Consider the following 17,360-nt stretch of genomic DNA (forward strand, 5'->3'; position numbering starts at 1 on the left):
CAGAAAAGCCATCAAAAGTGGCAGAGCAGGAAGGTGACTCGCACAGAAAACATAGTTTATGAGGCTGTGAATGTACAGTGTGAGGCGTGGTGAGCACCCCTCCACAATTCACTTGTCAGTTTGGGACTGGGGACTCAAAGGCTTGGATGTTCCCGACTAAGAGGCCAAAGTGAATGGCTTTAACCTGCCTGAGATGAGCTCTTAGGCAGAAGCTCTTCCCTGTGAGGGTGCTGAGGTGCTGGCACAGGGTGCCCAGAGAAGCTGTGGCTGCCCCATCCCTGGCAGTGTTCAAGGCCAGGCTGGACACAGGGGCTTGGAGCAAGCTGCTCCAGTGGAAGAGGTCCCTGCCCGTGGCAGGGGTTGGAACTGGATGAGCTTTAAGGTCCCTTCCAACCCAAACCAGTCTGATTCAATGCCACAGTGAACCTTCTCCACATGAAACTGCTCTCAACTTACCCAGCAGCCACATTAAAGTCCCTGCAGAAAACATCATGGGCATTTCAGGTAAGCCATGTTCATCTCTTTCAGCCCGTGTAAGGATGTGTGTGGGCTTCCATTTACTGATGGTAAATAACAGCTACAGGGACAAAAATAGGCCAAGATAATGATAATAAAACAAAGGCTGCAGATGTTCTTCATGGCTATGCTCTGTGTTTTAAAATCTTCCCTTCTCTTTCCTGAGCTGCAGTATCTGTGTGTACCATCAATAGCCCCAAACCAGCGCAAACAATAGCCCAACTCATTAGCAAAACAGGGAGAGCGACAGAAAAATCCCTGCCTCCCTCATATAAACCTGGGATCTGGTTTGAATAGGAAAATCCAACTGGCTTTCAACTCGCACAATGGCCCCAGAGTCCTTTATAATGAAACTGATGATTCTCAGCTCTAAAGAGGATGGTAATTTGTAATCCCTGAGCCTGTGCATACGCACGCAGGCAGAAACAGCCACACGCTTTCGTCTTGCTGGGAGAACCAAAGGAAATGGAAACCGTGTTGATTTGACCCTATGGAACTACATAAAACAGAGGCCACCAGAGGTCTCCTGGATGGAGGGGCTTGAGGGGCTAATTCCTTCTCCTGTTCTCAGAACCCTCCAGCATCTGATATCTATGTTAAAAAGTCAGATTTTTGCTCACACACTGATACTTCTGGTTGGGCCTGAGCAATCGGGCAGGTCTGGGAACTCAGATGGAAATGGGAGCCTGCTCTAGAGGTGACTCTGGGCTGGAGTTTGTGTACAGAAATGTCACTGAACATCTCACTTCATCACAGCTCAGTCTGTGCCTGTGGTAAGGCCTCATCATGATCCGTTTTGCTGTGGACTCGAATGCTCTGGCCCTTGTTTTGGTTTAGGCCTGTGTTACACGGGATGCATTCTCTTAAAAGGTGATGATTTACACTTCAGGCCCTTCTCCCAGTCTTAAACTCCTATGCAACTTGCAGTGAATGAAGTGGTTTATACTGTTCTGTCTGTGGTGCTCGATGGGTGGAGGATCAGAACTAAACCCATCATGATTAGCCTCGTTTATCCATTCCACGTTACACTGCTCTGTCCTGCAGCAAACATGATCTGTTCGGCTGGACCCACAGGCCCAGATGTCTTCCCTCCTCAGGTGATTACGTTGGCTCCAGAGGAGTTACTGCAGATTTACTGCCCAGCTGATGGCAGCAGCAAATCCATTTCGTATAGAAAATTAAAAACTAGATTAAGTAGTAACAGGATTGATGCCAATCCTTTTGGCACTGCCAGTATCAGGTCGCACTGGACACACTGATCTCCGTCAGCGTGCTCAGCTCTATGTGGAAATGGCGGCCGCACCTCAGGCTGATCGCTTGGCATGAGGTGATGCACGAAGCATCGCTGCCACGGCCACAAACACGCTTCAAGCGGTGCCACGAGTGCCCTGTCAGAGCCCACCCTCACCCGCTAAGAGGGGCGAAGGCCCCGGGTGAGGGTTCGGAAGGGAGCCGCGTTTCGCAGGGACACGGACCCCGCCATCCCGCCCGTTCGCTCCCGGGAGGGGACCCTGGGGCTACCGGAGCAGCGGCCCTGCCCTCCACTTCTGCCCGCCGGCGGCCCCCGGCTGGGCCCGAGCCAGCGCGGCCTTTCGCGCCGCTGGGCGGCGTTGGGCGGCGTTCGGCGGCGCTCGGTGGCGTTCGGCGGCGCTCGGCGGGCGCGCTCATCCCGCTGAGGCGGCGGGCGCGGGGGGCGGGCGCTCGCTGCCTCAGTCGGTCGATCGCTCGCCGCGTCCTTGGCTGCCGGCGGGCAATGCGCTTCCTCCGCTGAAGGCGCCGCGGGGCCGAGCCGGCAGGATGACGGTGGAGTTCGAGGAGTGCATCAAGGACTCGCCCCGGTTCCGGTAGGCACCGCGAAGCCCCTGCGGAGGAGCAGCGGGACAGCGGGGAGCTCCCATAATCGCTTTAGGCGGCGGGGGGCCGCGGTAAGCCGGGCGGGGGGGGGGCACGGGCAGCGGGGGGAGCGGGGAGCCGGGCCTGCCACACGCCGCCGCCGGCCTGCGGGCGCCGGTGCCCCGCATCCCTCCCTCCGCCCCGCATCCCTCCCTCCGCCCCGCTCGGCCGCTGTGTAGATGAGAAATGACCGGTTGTAGAACGGGCAAGGCAGCGCCGGACCCCCCGTTTGTGACCGGGAGAACGGGCAGCACCCTCGGGGATCAGCTGGAAAGTGCTGAGAAACAGGCGTTTTCCAGGCAGTCGCATTCCCATCTCTCGGAGGGTGGATTTTTTTAGCGGTCTTGAAGGAATCCGGGCTCTGACAACAAAGACTCGGTCTTGGCTGTGCTGCGTTTAAACCGGGCTGGTTCAGAAATGCCCAGGGCTGGAGAGGAGCCTCCACGTCCTGGGTGCAGATGCTCCATTGTGCCAGGAGCATCCCGGCTTGGTGTCTGGATGGGCTGGGATGCCGTGGTGCTGTAAAGGGAAGATCAGAGCTCCCATAGCAAACAATCCCCTGCTGCTTTCAATATTGTGTCTGGATGGAGACAGAGGGAAAGAGAGACAATAGCCTGCAGAAGCAAGTTGGTTGTGTGTATAAGGGAAAGAGTTATCAAGAGGTTTCTCCTTCTCCACAGACAATTCTTGTTGCTCCTTCTCAAAACCTTGTTGTTTATTAAATAGAGCAGTTGGCATTTTCCTTTAAATGTGTTTAGAGATAATTCCTCAGAGTACAAGATGCATGTGGAAGGCTGCAGCGGTCTGTTGCTGTGGCTACTCTGAACAACTGTCATTTTGTGTGTGTGGTTGTGGTTGTGTACAGCTGCAGGTAACGCAAACGCTGGGGCAAGTGCATCTTCCTTAGCCCTGCACATGGGAATGTGGAAAGCATCCTTCCTCCTCCACATGTTTCCATTCTAGCTGTGTGGTAAGATCCAGCTCTTCCTTGTTCCAAAGCTGGTTCTGAAAGTCTAATGGACAGTGTCATGTGAGATGACAGGCTGGTCTAGCATTGGAACCATGGGAGTTTTTCATCAGGTAAAAGTTAGATGTTAGGTTTGCAGAAGGGGGCAGCTCCTTCCTTAATCCTCCTCTCACTCAGCATCAATTAGAATTTATTCACCCCCTTTTTTTTACCTTTTTTGACTGTCATGTTATCCTATTTTGCTGCAGAGCATGTGAACAGTTCAGTGGCATCCTTCCAGAGCAGTGACTTCACTGGCCAGATGTCTCCTTCCACATGGCAGTGACCCTTTTCCTGGTGACGTCAAGATTGATTGAGATGCTTATTTATTTATTTTGCCTTTGGTGTGTGTGGGCTTCGGGCCAAGTTTCTTAGTATGCAGGCAACATCATTCTGCTCTGTCTGCTCCATCCCTGAAAACAAACCATCTCTCTGAGCGCTCTCTTGGACCTTTATCAAGAGGCAGTTATTTAAGCATGGAATTATGAACTATTTCCCAAATGGCCAGACACAATCTGCCTGTTACAGGGAGAATAAGAGATTAAACTAGAGAAATAAGCTTGGATACTTCAGGAGTGCTGAAATATGTATAGGAAGGGAGTTTGTAAACTGTGAACACCTCAAACAGTGAGAAAATACTGACATTAGCAGGACTATGGCAAAAAAGAGAAGAAAATAGAATCCTTCAGACTTTCTCAAAGGGTCCAGATTTTAGCCTCCTTGGATGCTTTTTTTGTCCCAACTCTTTAATTAGTTCTTCCATTACAATTATTTCTTTGAAATACAAGGGAATCCTTAGGTGCTGTAAGGGACAAGATTCTTCTGTAGTGCATGGCAGAACTCTTACTAACATGTCCCTCAAATCTTACAACTACAAAAAAGAAGTAAAATACCATACAAGCTAAACTAGATGCAAACTATAGATAAAAATGAGGTGAGGCACAGCATATAATCCACTGTCTCAACAGACTGAGACAGCAATAGGTAAAGTCCCTTACCATAGGAAACGTCTGTGGAAGAGGCAAAAATTGAATCCAGATTTCCCATATCAGTGCTTAGCTGGGATCACCCTCCCTTTCCCATCGGCACCCAGTGCTGCACAGGGCTCCTTTGCTTCCCAGTGAGCTTCCCAGCAAGGGGCTGTGCCCTGTGCTACAATTGCCTTATTCTCCTCAACAGTGAGCCTTGGAGATAATCAACTTGTTTTCTGTTATACACAGGGAGGAAAAAAACACCTCCAAAAAATATGTACTGCACAGGCATTAGCGAGCTCTGTATTAAGCATCCCATAATAAAGCTACCAAACTAGTTTAGCAATCACATCTGATTGCATGTCAAAACACTCCGAATCAATACTCGGTATACACTCAATCCGTCATTGCCTCCTACTTTATGGGGACTAGTTGCTACAAAGAAAACTTTTGATTTTAGATTTTGTTACTTAAATGTGTACAGATCCTTAGATGGGTAGATAAGCTTTATTTCTGTGAGGCATCTTGTAGGGACATGTATATTCAATTCCAGTAAACAAGTATAATTACCTTGAAAGACCAGTTCTGGTACATTTGAATGCAACCCCAGCAGATACTGTGGCTTTCATCTCCCTGCTGCACTGAGCCCTCTGTTGAGCTAGCAGTAGTCTGGGAGATCTAGGAACATGTTTCTGACTTATTCTACTCAGTGGTCTGGAGTGATGCAAAGAAGAACCCATGACTGCCCTTACTCTTGCAGATCTACTAAGCAGCCTTGCCAGAGGAGTACATTGGTGTCATTCTTGCCAAATGGAAGTCCTTGAGGACACTGCCAGCTCCCAGGGTTACCCCTACCTTCATTCCCTCCTTGATCAGAGAAGATTCACTTGGTATTAAGGGAATGATAGGGACATTGTTACTTATTCTGGGTGTAAATGTACTCTAGGAACCATCAGGAGGACAATGGAAGAGTAGGAGCAAATTGCAGAGGTTGGACCAGGCCATAGCACTCTGTGGGTCCCAGAAAAAAACCCAAATGCCTCTGTGGTAATTCCCACAAGGGAGAGAAATAACCAGTTACTTCCCTAACTAACATCGCTATTGTAACTGTTGTTGCTATTAACTAACCTTATTAATCAGATTGTGAGGTCAGGGTTACCCACTGCAGAGCATGGTGAGCCAGGAGGTGCTGTGCTCTGACCTGACCAGTGATTCAGATGCTGGAATCTTCTCATGAGGAGCCCTTAGAGCTCCCATGACCTAAGGGAACAGACAGCTAACAGCATCCCTCCTTCCACATCCGGCCCCAGGCCACCGAGGGACCTCAGTGCTACTTAGCAGGACAGGGAGACCTACAGCTGAGGCACAGGCTCCACAAGCCCATGTAGGTGCCCAGATCTGAGGGTGCCAGGCTTCACTGCCCCCATGCCTTGCATCCTCTTGGCTGTCAGAAGTTCAGAAACACCCAGGACTTCCTGGAGCAGCGCTGCCATGAGGCAGTGACCCAGGGACATGGGCAGAGATGTTTGTTCTAGCAGTGTGCAGCACTGCCTGCACATTAGTGTGGTTCTCATTAGGCAGATTAAAACCCAGGCATGTCATCCTAGCTCCATGGAAGATGCAAGGAAAGAAAAATTGTCATTTACCAGAGAAAATGAAAGTGGAAAGTCATTTAGAAACTATCTTCTAGCACTTACTAGGGTGTTTCAAGCAGAATGGGAAGAATTAAAACCCTTAGTCAAGCTGATCTTGGTAATTCTGATCACAGATTGAATTAGACAGGTTTCAAGCTAGCAAAACCAGTTTTAGTGCATCCGTGCTTTGTGAATGTGCAGAAAATAACTTCAGTGGCTTCTGTGTGACTTGTGTCAATTGGCACTGCAGGCCACTGACCTGCAGTTTGAGGAAAGGCAAACTTGTTAGCTTCAGTTACTTAAAAGCAAATTTAAATTACAGCCAGAATGGCCAAAGAAAGAATCTTCATGTGCTCAACTGAATCACTTGATCAAAAAGAGCACATGCATTGATTTGAAATTGCTTTTTGTTACACAAGGCTTCTTATGTAATCAAGATCCCTGATTGCTGTTGCATGAAGATAGGAGCTTCTCTTTGAATTGGAGACTAATGAGCACAGTTGCAATCACTTGCTGGTTTAGTTCCATGAGAGAGAAGATACTATCATGAAAGCAGGATATTATATGTATCGATCATAATACCTGTGTTTATTTCTTATCTCTTCACCACTGCACTTCAAAAGTCCAAGAGTCTGAAGTATGTAAAGGGAGAAGTCAAAGCAGAGATGTCACCATATAGTTATTTCTCCTCACCGTCCCAGCCATGAGATGCTCTCCCAGTTACAGCAGTTGATCCAGTCCCTAAATATCTATACATCAGTACAGTGCGTTCCAGATGCAGTGAGGCTTTGTTTCCCTTCCTGGCTTCCAGCCTCCCTTGTTTGGCATCAATTTGAAGTGAGTAATACAGACCCAAATCTGGCCTTTTCCAGTGTTTTAGTTGGTCATGGTTTATGGTGGGGTCCATCCCTAACCTCTTGGGTTGGCTTGTCACCCCAGATGTGTATTTGTGGCAACTTCACTGAAGGGCTCTCCTTCGCCATGGAGGCTGCAGGACATTTCAGCTGGTCTGGTGATTCCCATTCACAGCAGATCACAGCAGAACCCTCACATTGCACAGGGTTTTTTCCTCCATAGGAAGGAGGCCCTGTCACCAAAATTACCCTGTGAATCCTGAAGTACTTAGGAAGAAGTTGCAGTCCTTCAGCCTGCATTAGGAGGAGAAATGGGGAGATCTGAAGGTATTTATTCAATGTGCAGCCAGGGAAAATCCCCTGGTATGAGAGAAGTGACTGGGTGACAGCTGACTTGAGATCTCTGGCTTGGCTTCATAAATAGTATTTGATGCCAGATTTTTGGTGAGCAGTTTCCTTAGTAACTTTGAATTGTGCACAGCGTAAGAGGGTATCCCAGAGGGCCCAGGTTCTGAAGCTGAAACCCCACTGATCCATCCCATCTTTCCAAATCACAAAAGGATTTTTAATTCTTTTCTTTCCCCCAAGATAAAACTACCCACACTTAGAAGCTGTGGGTTTGCAGTGGATGATATTAAACTGAAATACAATCTCAGGCTGCTCATGGGAGCTCTAGCTCATAAATGTCATGGTATAGCAGACAGACAAGGGAAGGTTTGGTATTTTATAATCTGTTTGACTTTGTTACCAGAATAACACTCCTGTAACTCACCTTGCTTTGGAGTAGAATGTACCCTCTAAGAACATCTGCAGACTGTGACATGTTTCTAGCTGTTTAACAGACCCGTTTCTGAGTCAGAAGGTGCTTTCGTTTTCAGTAGATGTTCCTCTCCGTTGTCTTTCTCTGGCTGGGACGTACATGGCTACCCAGAGATGAAAATCATCTCTTTTGTCACTGATAGTCTTCTGACATTTTTCTCTATCCATGGCTCTCTTTCTGGTTGCCATGTAAGAAGTGTAAAGAGAAAACTGTCCAACCTGAATGGCTGGAATGGTCTTGCTTGTCATTCATTCATGAGGAGAAGTTTTGCAAAGTGTGAAACTCTGGCTGTCATATGCTAAAGGTGTAACTGAAAGAGAGAAGGTTTAGATTAGACATTAGGAGGAAATTCTTCCCTGTGAGGGTGGTGTATGAGCTTAAGATCCCTTCCAACCCAAACCATTTATGATTCTGTTCCGAGTCTGGACTGCTTTCCCTTAAAAGCCCTCCAGAGGAGAAGACCACAAGGAACCATGAGCCTTATCCTACTGAGAAAGCCAAGATCAGGGTTTTGCTTGCTGCTCATTTTCTAGCTGTAACCAGGAATGTAAGAGGGTTGGAAGATAGATGACAAAGCCTGCTAGGAGCTAAAAGAAACCCAACAGAAGAGCAGTCACCCTGTGGTGGAAGAGGGTAATTAGCCCCAGAGGTGATGTGGCTGAGAGATGCTGATGCTGGCTTATCTGTGCTATTGAAATATTTGTGGGAGAGTCATCTACTCCTCCTCACAGAGTGCCACATGTCTTGATAATAGTGCTTTACTGGTTGTCTTGGCACCATGCAGTGTCTCTGGGTTCCAAGCCTGGTCCTCGAAGGACTGCGGCATGGCCAAGTGAGCACGTAGAGTAAGAGCTCAATGGGACATCATTTGGTGTAACCTTACTCATTTGGACCCTGGACCAGCTCCTGTCGAGATGTGGGTTACTGCAAAGCCAGGAGCTTTGTGTTCTAGGGATAAGTCAGAGATTTGTCACTGCTGGAGCTCAGGAAGCTGGAAAGGTGCCACAAAGCCAGTTCTGTGGTGATGGGAAACAAAGGTGTGGAGGCTTTATCTGAAGGGAATCCAGGCTCTCTGCTAGTGGAGATTGGGGAGTCGAGGGGTTGAGGGCTGCTGCTTGCTTTGGCACTCAGTGATTATGCAACTGAGGAAAGTCCCTTTTATTCATTTCAACAGCTCCGTTGTGTCATTTTCCTTAGCTTAGGGAGGGGGACAGGGTGAAAGGGTCCCACTGTGTATTTGAGTCAAGAGCCTGTGAAATATATAATTAGTATTTGTGATGCCAAAGCACTTTCAGTAATGTGATGCCATCACTGAATAAGGAATAAATCACTGTCTCATCTGCTAATGCACAGACTGTAAATTCCACTACAACTCCTGAGTTAGCTAAATCCATGGTGGGGGATCTTTCAAGTCTCTTTCTGTGGTCAAGCAGTAGTTTCTGATTTGTAGGGCACATATTTTGAGGTTACTAACACAGGTACAGTGTGTTGAGAGACCCTATTCAAGCCTTGCAGTGGATATGAAGAGGCTGAAGACTTCCAGTTTAGTATTGGGTCTTACCAGGGTAACAGATGAACTCAGAATGGAAAGTGTGTGCACTGGATTATTTGAGGTTAGGAACAGCGTGAAGGTTGAGACCTGTAATCAGAGCTACAGGAGAGCCTTTGGGTCTGGATGCAGCTGTCTCTGGGCTCTGTCCTTACTGTTTCACATAGTTTGTGGGGTCAAACGCATGCCTAGCCCCTGTTCGCATACATAAGGCTGCTGAAAAAGCCAGTTTCCCAACCAGGCAGCAGTTTCCTGTAACCACTGCAAAAGAAGTTGATGTTAATTCCTGCATCTAAAAGCTACCTGAAACTGCTAACCCCAGAAAGCCTCTGCTAAAGTAGAGGTAGCATCCTAAACTCTGTTCTCAAGGGCAGTGGAAGAACAGGGATGGGAGGAAGGAGTGAAAATCAAACACAAGAGCTTTGGAATCTCAAGCTTTCCTGAAATGGCAACAGCCCCTTTAAAACCTGATTTCGTAACACTGTGAAATTTCAGCCACAGCATTAATTTTGCTGCAGCAGGAAGGCCAGTGGAACCATGAGTTTTTCTGGCTTCCTAAGCACTGGCTTTTCTTAAGAAAACAGGCTACTGCTAGCATTCTAAATTTGGTTGTATGGGTTAAAGAAAAGAGCCCTAGAAGCAGACCTGTAATACAAGTTGTTAGCTCTTCCCATCAGTAATGTGGTTCCTGTCTAATGTAAAGCTAGAATGTAAACTGTCAGTCTTCCTCTTTGTAGGACCTCATAGGAAAATGAACAATTACTCCCATGCGCTGCAAGGAGGGTGGAGGCTGATTTCCTGCAACTCCACTGCATCTATGCCCAGCTCTAGCCAGGCTGGCCTCAGCCCAGAAGGAGCTGCCCACAACTGCAGTCACAACACCCATCCTAGCTGGCCATCTACACCCATTACGCTTCACATTCTGCCCATTGTTGTGTGAGCTGCTAGAAGAAAGGGAAAAGTGCTTCTACTTCTAGTGCAACAGGTTAGGAAAGAGGACAGGGTATGCAGAAGACTCTGTTCCTCCTGGAGGCTTAGAGTCTAAATGTGTTTCTTCCTCCATATGCGTGGTGGTGAAGAAACTGGCTGTGCCACCAGTCCCGTGGGTGAGAACAGATCCTGGGCATGCAAGTATCTGCCCTGACAAACCAGGTGAGACAATACCTACACAGGTCAAAGAAGCAGTGAGTAAGCCACACGTGTTGCTGCAGGAGCTCATTACTCCTCTGAGCCACTGCACCTAAAAAAAGAAGATGAGGGAAGATAATTGCCCCTACACAAACCTCTGGGCAAAATGTTCCATTCTTTTCATTTGGTGGGTGCACGTTTTGGCTCACTGGAGAGGGTTTGTTTCAAAGCTGTGCATCTCCTGATCTTTTTATTCTTGCATGTTGCTGTCTTCTCTGGTCTCGTTTTGTAAAGTAGGGAATGAATTCTGAAGTTCAGAGACTTTGATTTATTGGAAGGAAGAAAGGACCAGGAAAAGGTAACGGCAAAGTTGTATGTGTGTTCTCAACAGCCCATAGCAGTCCTCTGTTAACCCAGTGCAGTGCAGTGTGCCCCCACACGTTACGTGCCTGTCTTGCTTCACCTTATTTGTGAGAGAAGTTTACTTTGCTCATGTGCCAGGTCTCTTCTTGAGGGAAGCAGAGAACATTCTGTTGCTCTGATGCAGTTAACCATCACTTAATTCCCTGTGGAAGAGCACACACATGTACGTGGTCTCTGAGAATGCATAGTTCTAGCGCAGAACTTTTACTGGATATAGAGAGGGAATAGCTAAAAGCAAAGCAGTATATTCATTACAGTGGCTCAAAGGGATGATGTCAGAACTCATGGGTGGCACATCCCAGAGCAAAGTGCTCATTCATTCCTTAAATAAGCAATAGAGTGGCACAGTCTAAACAGATTATATAGTATCAGAGAGTGAGCTAATCTGTTCTCTGCATACCCAGTCTGCTTCATCACATCACAGCAGGGCTTACTTATTTCCATACTCTTCATTCAATGCTACTGCTAACAGAAACAGCATGTGTGAACATGTGTGTAAATGCATATGTGCACATGCAGTGTTTCCATAGGTAGGATACATCTGCCTGTTGATAAGGCAAGAAGATATTTAATGGGAATAAAACGTAGCTGTCAGGCCTCCATGTGCATGCATCCAGATGCAGAGATACAGACACAGAGCCTGGAGTCTGTATGTCCGTAGGTGTAGTTCTGTAGTCTCAGCATCCAGGCAGCTGTGCCAGTCATTATAGCACATAGAGGAGACTGACATGGTTTTGTCAGCTAAATCTCTGACCATTGGGCTGAAAATGCAGTGTGTAGATTTTACAGACATTGTCTGCATGTATTGCTGTGGTAAAGCATCTGCACAGAGATTTGTCTGTACTCCTACGACAAAGAAAAGTTAGGCTAAACAAGTATACACTCTTGTGGCTTGCTCAGAAGTCACTTGTGAACACGATCAGCTAAACATCACCATGGTTCTGCTACACTTTCTGTATTGGGGTGATGCAGAAATGCCTACAACTGTTTGGAAGAACAGCTACTGAAGCATGTCACTTGTTCCTGCTCTATTCCAGCTCAATGAAACAATACGATTTCCCACAGCTCAGTCTCTTTGCAGAATATCACCCCTTTGTTCTCTCTGATAAACCCATGTTTGGGCAGGAAGTATGGATTTGTCTCTGCATCAGAATGTAGGAAACGGCCACTGTGACAGCACTGACATAACAGGAAGCCCCTATCCCCTTCCCTTCCCTTTACTTCCCTATCCTACACTTCCCTATCCTACACTTCCCACACACTTCCCAGCTTTTCTTTCTTCTACCATCTGGAGGCTGGCACTTCAGATGGTGCTCTGAGTTTGCGGAGAACAGCCTACCTGAAGGTTGGAGGAGGAGGAGGAGGCAGCCTTAAGTGTTCCAAGAGTGCAATAAAACCAGTTCTGCCAGATTGAGTCCAGGAGTTCGGAATAGCACAAGCTCTTGGAGTGCCACTGACTCATCTGAATGCAGAGAGAATGCATGAAACTGGGGGACAATGCCAAACTAGTAAACAGCACTGGGACACTGGAAAACTCCAACTGATGGATACATTGGTGGGATGGGAAAAGGCTTCTCTCAGAAGCTAAAACGCTGTAGCAGCTCCTCAGGGACTTCAGTCTTTGCTTGTGTTCATCACAATTACTCATAGTTAGTACTCTATACTTCTTTTTTACCTGCAGCTGTGAACTGTGTGGGTTGAGCTGAGCTGTGTGAGATGCCAAGAAATCAAGAAGTGGAGGTTTCTAGCTAAATTTTCAGTCTGGAGGATAAATGCAGGGCTGAACCCTGTTGTTCTGACCCCTGACTTTGTGCTTCAACTCTTTTTGTGCTGCTGAGGCCTGGTTACTACAATGCCAACTTTGTTCTCTCTTGCCTGGACTACATTATGCAGTACAGAGGATGTATTAATTTTACTCCAAGCAGGACTGGTCACTGTTTCCTGCCTGTGATTACCCCCAGCATGTTGGCTTTTTGTGTGAGCTTGGGAATTTTCTGCGTGTATGAGCCTAACCAGCCTATCTCCAGAGCAGGGTCCAAGACAGCCCCAGCCTGTCACAGCAGTTGTGTTCCCTCTGGAGAGGTGCAAGAGGAAGTCAGAGCTAGAAAACTAGGACCATACCTAACCCTTGAGAGTAGTAAGATGGGGCTTTGGGCAACCTGGTCTAGTGGAAGGTGTCCCTGTCCGTGGCAGTGAGTCTGAACTAGGTGAGCTTTAAGGTCCCTTCCAACACAAACCAGTCTGGGATTCTATAAAGAAAAGTAAGGGATGAGCAGTGTCTAGGACTCCTATTTCCCCAAGCAAGCTTCCCTGCAGCACGAGCTGAAGTAGCACAGCCATGGACTCTCATCCCTTAGGAAAGGGTTGTGCTGCTCACTGATATCGGGACTCTACAGGGGAAAAAAAGGTGTTTTGTGACACTGGGACACAGCAAAAAACACTTAGAACCTCTGGGAGGATGCAAAGGGCACTTCAACTCTCCCAGAGCAAGGGAAGGGATGAGGGCCCTCCCTGCTTGCCCCCAGTCAGCACTTTCAGCACTTCTGCTGCCAGAGAGGGCAAGACCTTTGCTGTGTTTGGCAGGACACGACACAGGAAAAGCCTTTCAGACAGAGACAAAGGGAGCATAGAGGTTGGGGAGCTCCAGTTCTGAGCCAAGACCCAGGGGAGGGAGAGAAAAAAGAAACAAGGAGCATTTAATACTGAAAGAGATCCCTGCTGGGGGAGGGTGGATTGAGCTAAACTATGGACTAGGGGAAGTCTCAACAAAGCCTGCTGGAGCTCATCCAGCCCTGTTGGTAAACGGATGCTGCTGAGTTCACCCGGGGAGAAGACTGAACTGCTTGATAGAAGGGTTTTGATAAATCTATTTTGCTTGTAAAAGAAAGCAAACAAATGTCATCTGAGGAGTCATATACCCATATAATATTTCTTTCCTCAGAAAAGAATATTCCTGTATTCAGTCTTTATTGTGCACTTTCTATATTGCGAAAGCTCAATCATTGCAACCCAGGAAGGACAATGCCTTCTGATGAGCAGACAAGCGATCTCTGCTTGTCAGGGAGCTGGATTGAAGTGTGTAGGGAAGACAATGCGTCACTCATGGGAAGGTGCAAATGAACTGATGAAGTCCTGAGGGTGGAGAATATTTGGTCCTTAGCAATGTGTCTCTCTGGAGTCCTGACAGTCTTCATCTTCATCTGAACTGGACAGTGTGATGCTCAGAGGCCTGGAGAATACCAAAGGGCATGAGTGCCGTTTTCTGTGCAAATTTCAGATGCAGAGACCTGTATCTCTTCCTGGACTTTTCTCAAAGCATATTAGAGATGTGGTGTTAAGATCTACTGCACATTGAACCAGAGGCTGAATCTTGTGGCTGTGTCGTTCTTCTGCAAAAATACTGTTCAGAACAGAAAGGAACGTAGAGATCCATTTGGTTTGATAGCCAGAATTGCCAGCTATTAGCAGAATAGTGCTATGCTCTGATGAGCTGGAGTTTGCTGTGTGGTACTTACCAGATGATCTTTGTCAGTTGTTCTGCTAATTCATCAGCATTAGTGCCGATGTGAAATGGTCTGCATGGAGAATCCATTACTTTGAGGTGCTCAGCTCGTTTTAGCTGAGTAATGACTTTCAGTGAACTGAAGGGGACAAGAACAATGTTGAACAAGAAATAATGGGTAGTTGTGACTGCTCTGGCAAGCGGAGAACCTGCTTTGCCTTGGGGATGGTGCCTTTTCAAAGTCAGCTCTCTGATGTGCTGTCAGTCAGATGTGGAATCCCCAAAAGGTCAATGTTCCATACTGGTTTTACCAGAGTTTGCACAGACATCTGCATACTGCTGATCTGAACCAAAAAGGCTGTGTAGACAAGAGACACTATTCTAGGGAAGCACTCCAGCTCAATAGTGTTTCCTGAACAAGTGAGTTTTCTAATAGGATTTTCCTTTTCACACACTGAAGTAGCACTATTGGAAGATTAACAGTGCTGCTTCCCTTCTCTCTCAAGATGAGAGAAGATGCTCAAGTCTTATGGGCAGAAGTAGGAAATAGTTGTGTTAAATTTTGCCCTCCAGGCTGTGATGATGAATGGTGAACAGTAACCTGCCTTGTGTATAGCATTTCCTCTCTGCTTTCTGTACATGGTATGATCTGCAGATCAGCCAGAGCTGGACAGTGGGATGCTCAAGCTGCTATTGTCTCCTTGAACATTTGGCAGTGGGTTGGAAAAGAGAAGCTGGGGGAAACCTGTGAACATCAGATAAATTACATAAGGAGTGCATTAAAAGAGCTAAGGAAAGATTTTGTCTTTAAGCTGTTAAATCCTAGAGCAGTTTAAATTGGAAGAGACCTCTGGAGGTCACCTAATCCAGTGCCATTCTCAATACAGGTCCAACTAGATCAAGTTGCTTAGTGCCTTGATTCTACAGAAGCTATCAGGAGGTAGTGATAGAAAAATCAGTATATGGGAAAATGATCTTGGTAAACTCCAGTGCTGTAATAAATACCAGTGGGCCTTTTTGTGATTTGAACATAAATGAGAAGCAATACAGGAAAAAGTACTGTGTATGTATAGCAGAGTGCTTAAAAGCCATATCTGTCATTGTATGTCTCCTGAAGAGAGGTGTCAGTTTTTGCTAAATATTAATGTACTGCTCTAAAGTCAGTGGAACACCATGCAACCAAAATACGAAGGCTTATTCATCTTGCTTCAAAACTCTGTCTAAACATACACCTCCAGCCTCTCTGTAGAAGGGTAAGAGCCATAAACTGATATTTAGCACATTTCAGACAAAGACATGGGTATTTCTATAGCTGTGCAAAGCATGTACATAATGATATGAACACTTTTACCAAAGCTAAAACTGAGTTAAGTTTAGGCACAGAATCTCTTCACCTATGAGAAAACATACTGGGAATTGTTTTAGGGTTTGTATATGTATATATATGTGTGTATATATATGTGTGTGTGTATATATATAGATATATATATACTGCCCCATCCCTGGCAGTGTTCAAGGCCAGGTTGGACGGGGCTTGGAGCAACCTGCTGTAGTGGAAGGTGTCCCTGCCTGTGGTAGGGGGTTGGAACTGGGTGAGCTTTAAGGTCCCTTCCAACCCAAACCAGTCTGGGATTCTATGTATCCTCAATGAAAAACATGAGAAAATAGAGCACCAAATACCAGGAAAACATCTGTATTCATCTTCCAGTGAAAGACAGATTTTCATGTGCTTTCCCTATATAAACTGTTTATCTACTTGGAGGCTCTTGTAGCATTCAAAAGTTGCGCTGAGACCACCTCTGACTGCTCCTAGCATCAGAAGCTGATGTCACTTGCTGGCTGCATTAGCTTGTTCTTAGCAAACTAGTAATCCAGACCCCATCTTGAGCAGCAAGCCAGCAATCTCCAACTGTACTGCCCGTTGGGACTCTATAAGGAGTAAAGAGCTGAGTCTTTTGGCTACTTGTGGTTCTGTAGCAGGGGCTCAAGCTGGTAGATTGATGACAAGTTCAAGTGTTTGAACCATCGCTGGGCTCAAAAGGGGAAAAGAAACTGTTCAGTGGAGCCTTTGAGAAGACCAAGTGAGACTCAAAGAGTGAGGAGAGAGGTGAGGACCCTGACATCCTATCAGTGGCACTTACATGTTCTGAGCTGTTCTACCTCAGTTTTTTACTATGGAAAACTCTCTCATGCTCCCAGGATCAAAAAGCATTGGCACAGCCTTCCACGTCTGCATCATGCTTATAGCCATCTGCAGAGAGATTTTAGTCAAGATTAGAAATACAGCTTATTCCATTATCCTGCAGCAAAAATAGGAGAGTCAACCCACTAAACCCAGCTCTTCCATTGCCATTTCTCCATTAAGCAATTGGTACAGTTTATCCCAAAGACAGAGGCATTTTAATGATGAGGAAAATCCCCTCCACACTCCTGAGTTCACAAGAGTGACAGTAAATGAATTACTCTGCAAAACACAATACAAACCTCAGAGAAAGGTTAAAAGCAATTAGACTTCAAATGTAAGAGACTTTAAAATCACTTGCATGGTCTGTTTTTGCCTGAGTTTCTCCAATTTATTCAAAATACAGTGTAGATCTTGGATTAAGCCAGCAATTCCTAAAGAGAGATCCGCAGGGATGAGGGAAATGAAGTACTGTATGTTCACTGGAAAGGGAAATACACGTCTACCTTGTAGTAAGTACTGATGATCTGGGGACAGAATGGCTCCTGGCTGCACAAAGTGGTTAAAGAGACCAGGTAAGAGGAAGCATTACTGCTGGAGAGGTACAAGTGGATCAGACCACTGTATGGAATTAGCATAACACCTACTATAAATAGATTTATCTGGGCCAGAATACATCTCAGCTGTTTTGACCAGAATGACAAGTCACCTCTAACTGTAGCAGATTCTTGCTGCATTCAGCCACAAAGAAGTGTTTCAGCCTAAACCACAGTCCTCAGGGTTGATGGGAGGAAGATAGAGCAGCTCCTGTCATAAAGCCAGGGAGATGTGCCAGGCACTTCACCTCCCATTACCTGGCTGCACATTGGGTTGATCACAGTG

At 46.6% G+C, this 17,360-nt stretch overlaps 1 protein-coding gene across 1 annotated transcript in view; it reads left to right on the top strand.

Moving 5' to 3' along the window:
* Nucleotides 1–2,135: 2,135 nt before the first annotated feature.
* ACAP3 (ArfGAP with coiled-coil, ankyrin repeat and PH domains 3) overlaps nt 2,136–17,360 on the top strand; it is a 77,221-nt gene continuing 61,996 nt past the window's right edge. Inside the window, exon 1 of the mRNA XM_065696336.1 lies at nt 2,136–2,360. Within this exon, the coding sequence (XP_065552408.1) occupies nt 2,314–2,360 (47 nt within the window). The 5' untranslated portion in view covers nt 2,136–2,313. The remainder of the gene's footprint in view (nt 2,361–17,360) is intronic.

Source organism: Lathamus discolor, chromosome 16 (assembly GCF_037157495.1).
Source record: "Lathamus discolor isolate bLatDis1 chromosome 16, bLatDis1.hap1, whole genome shotgun sequence".
Taxonomy (NCBI): Eukaryota; Metazoa; Chordata; class Aves; order Psittaciformes; family Psittacidae; genus Lathamus; species Lathamus discolor.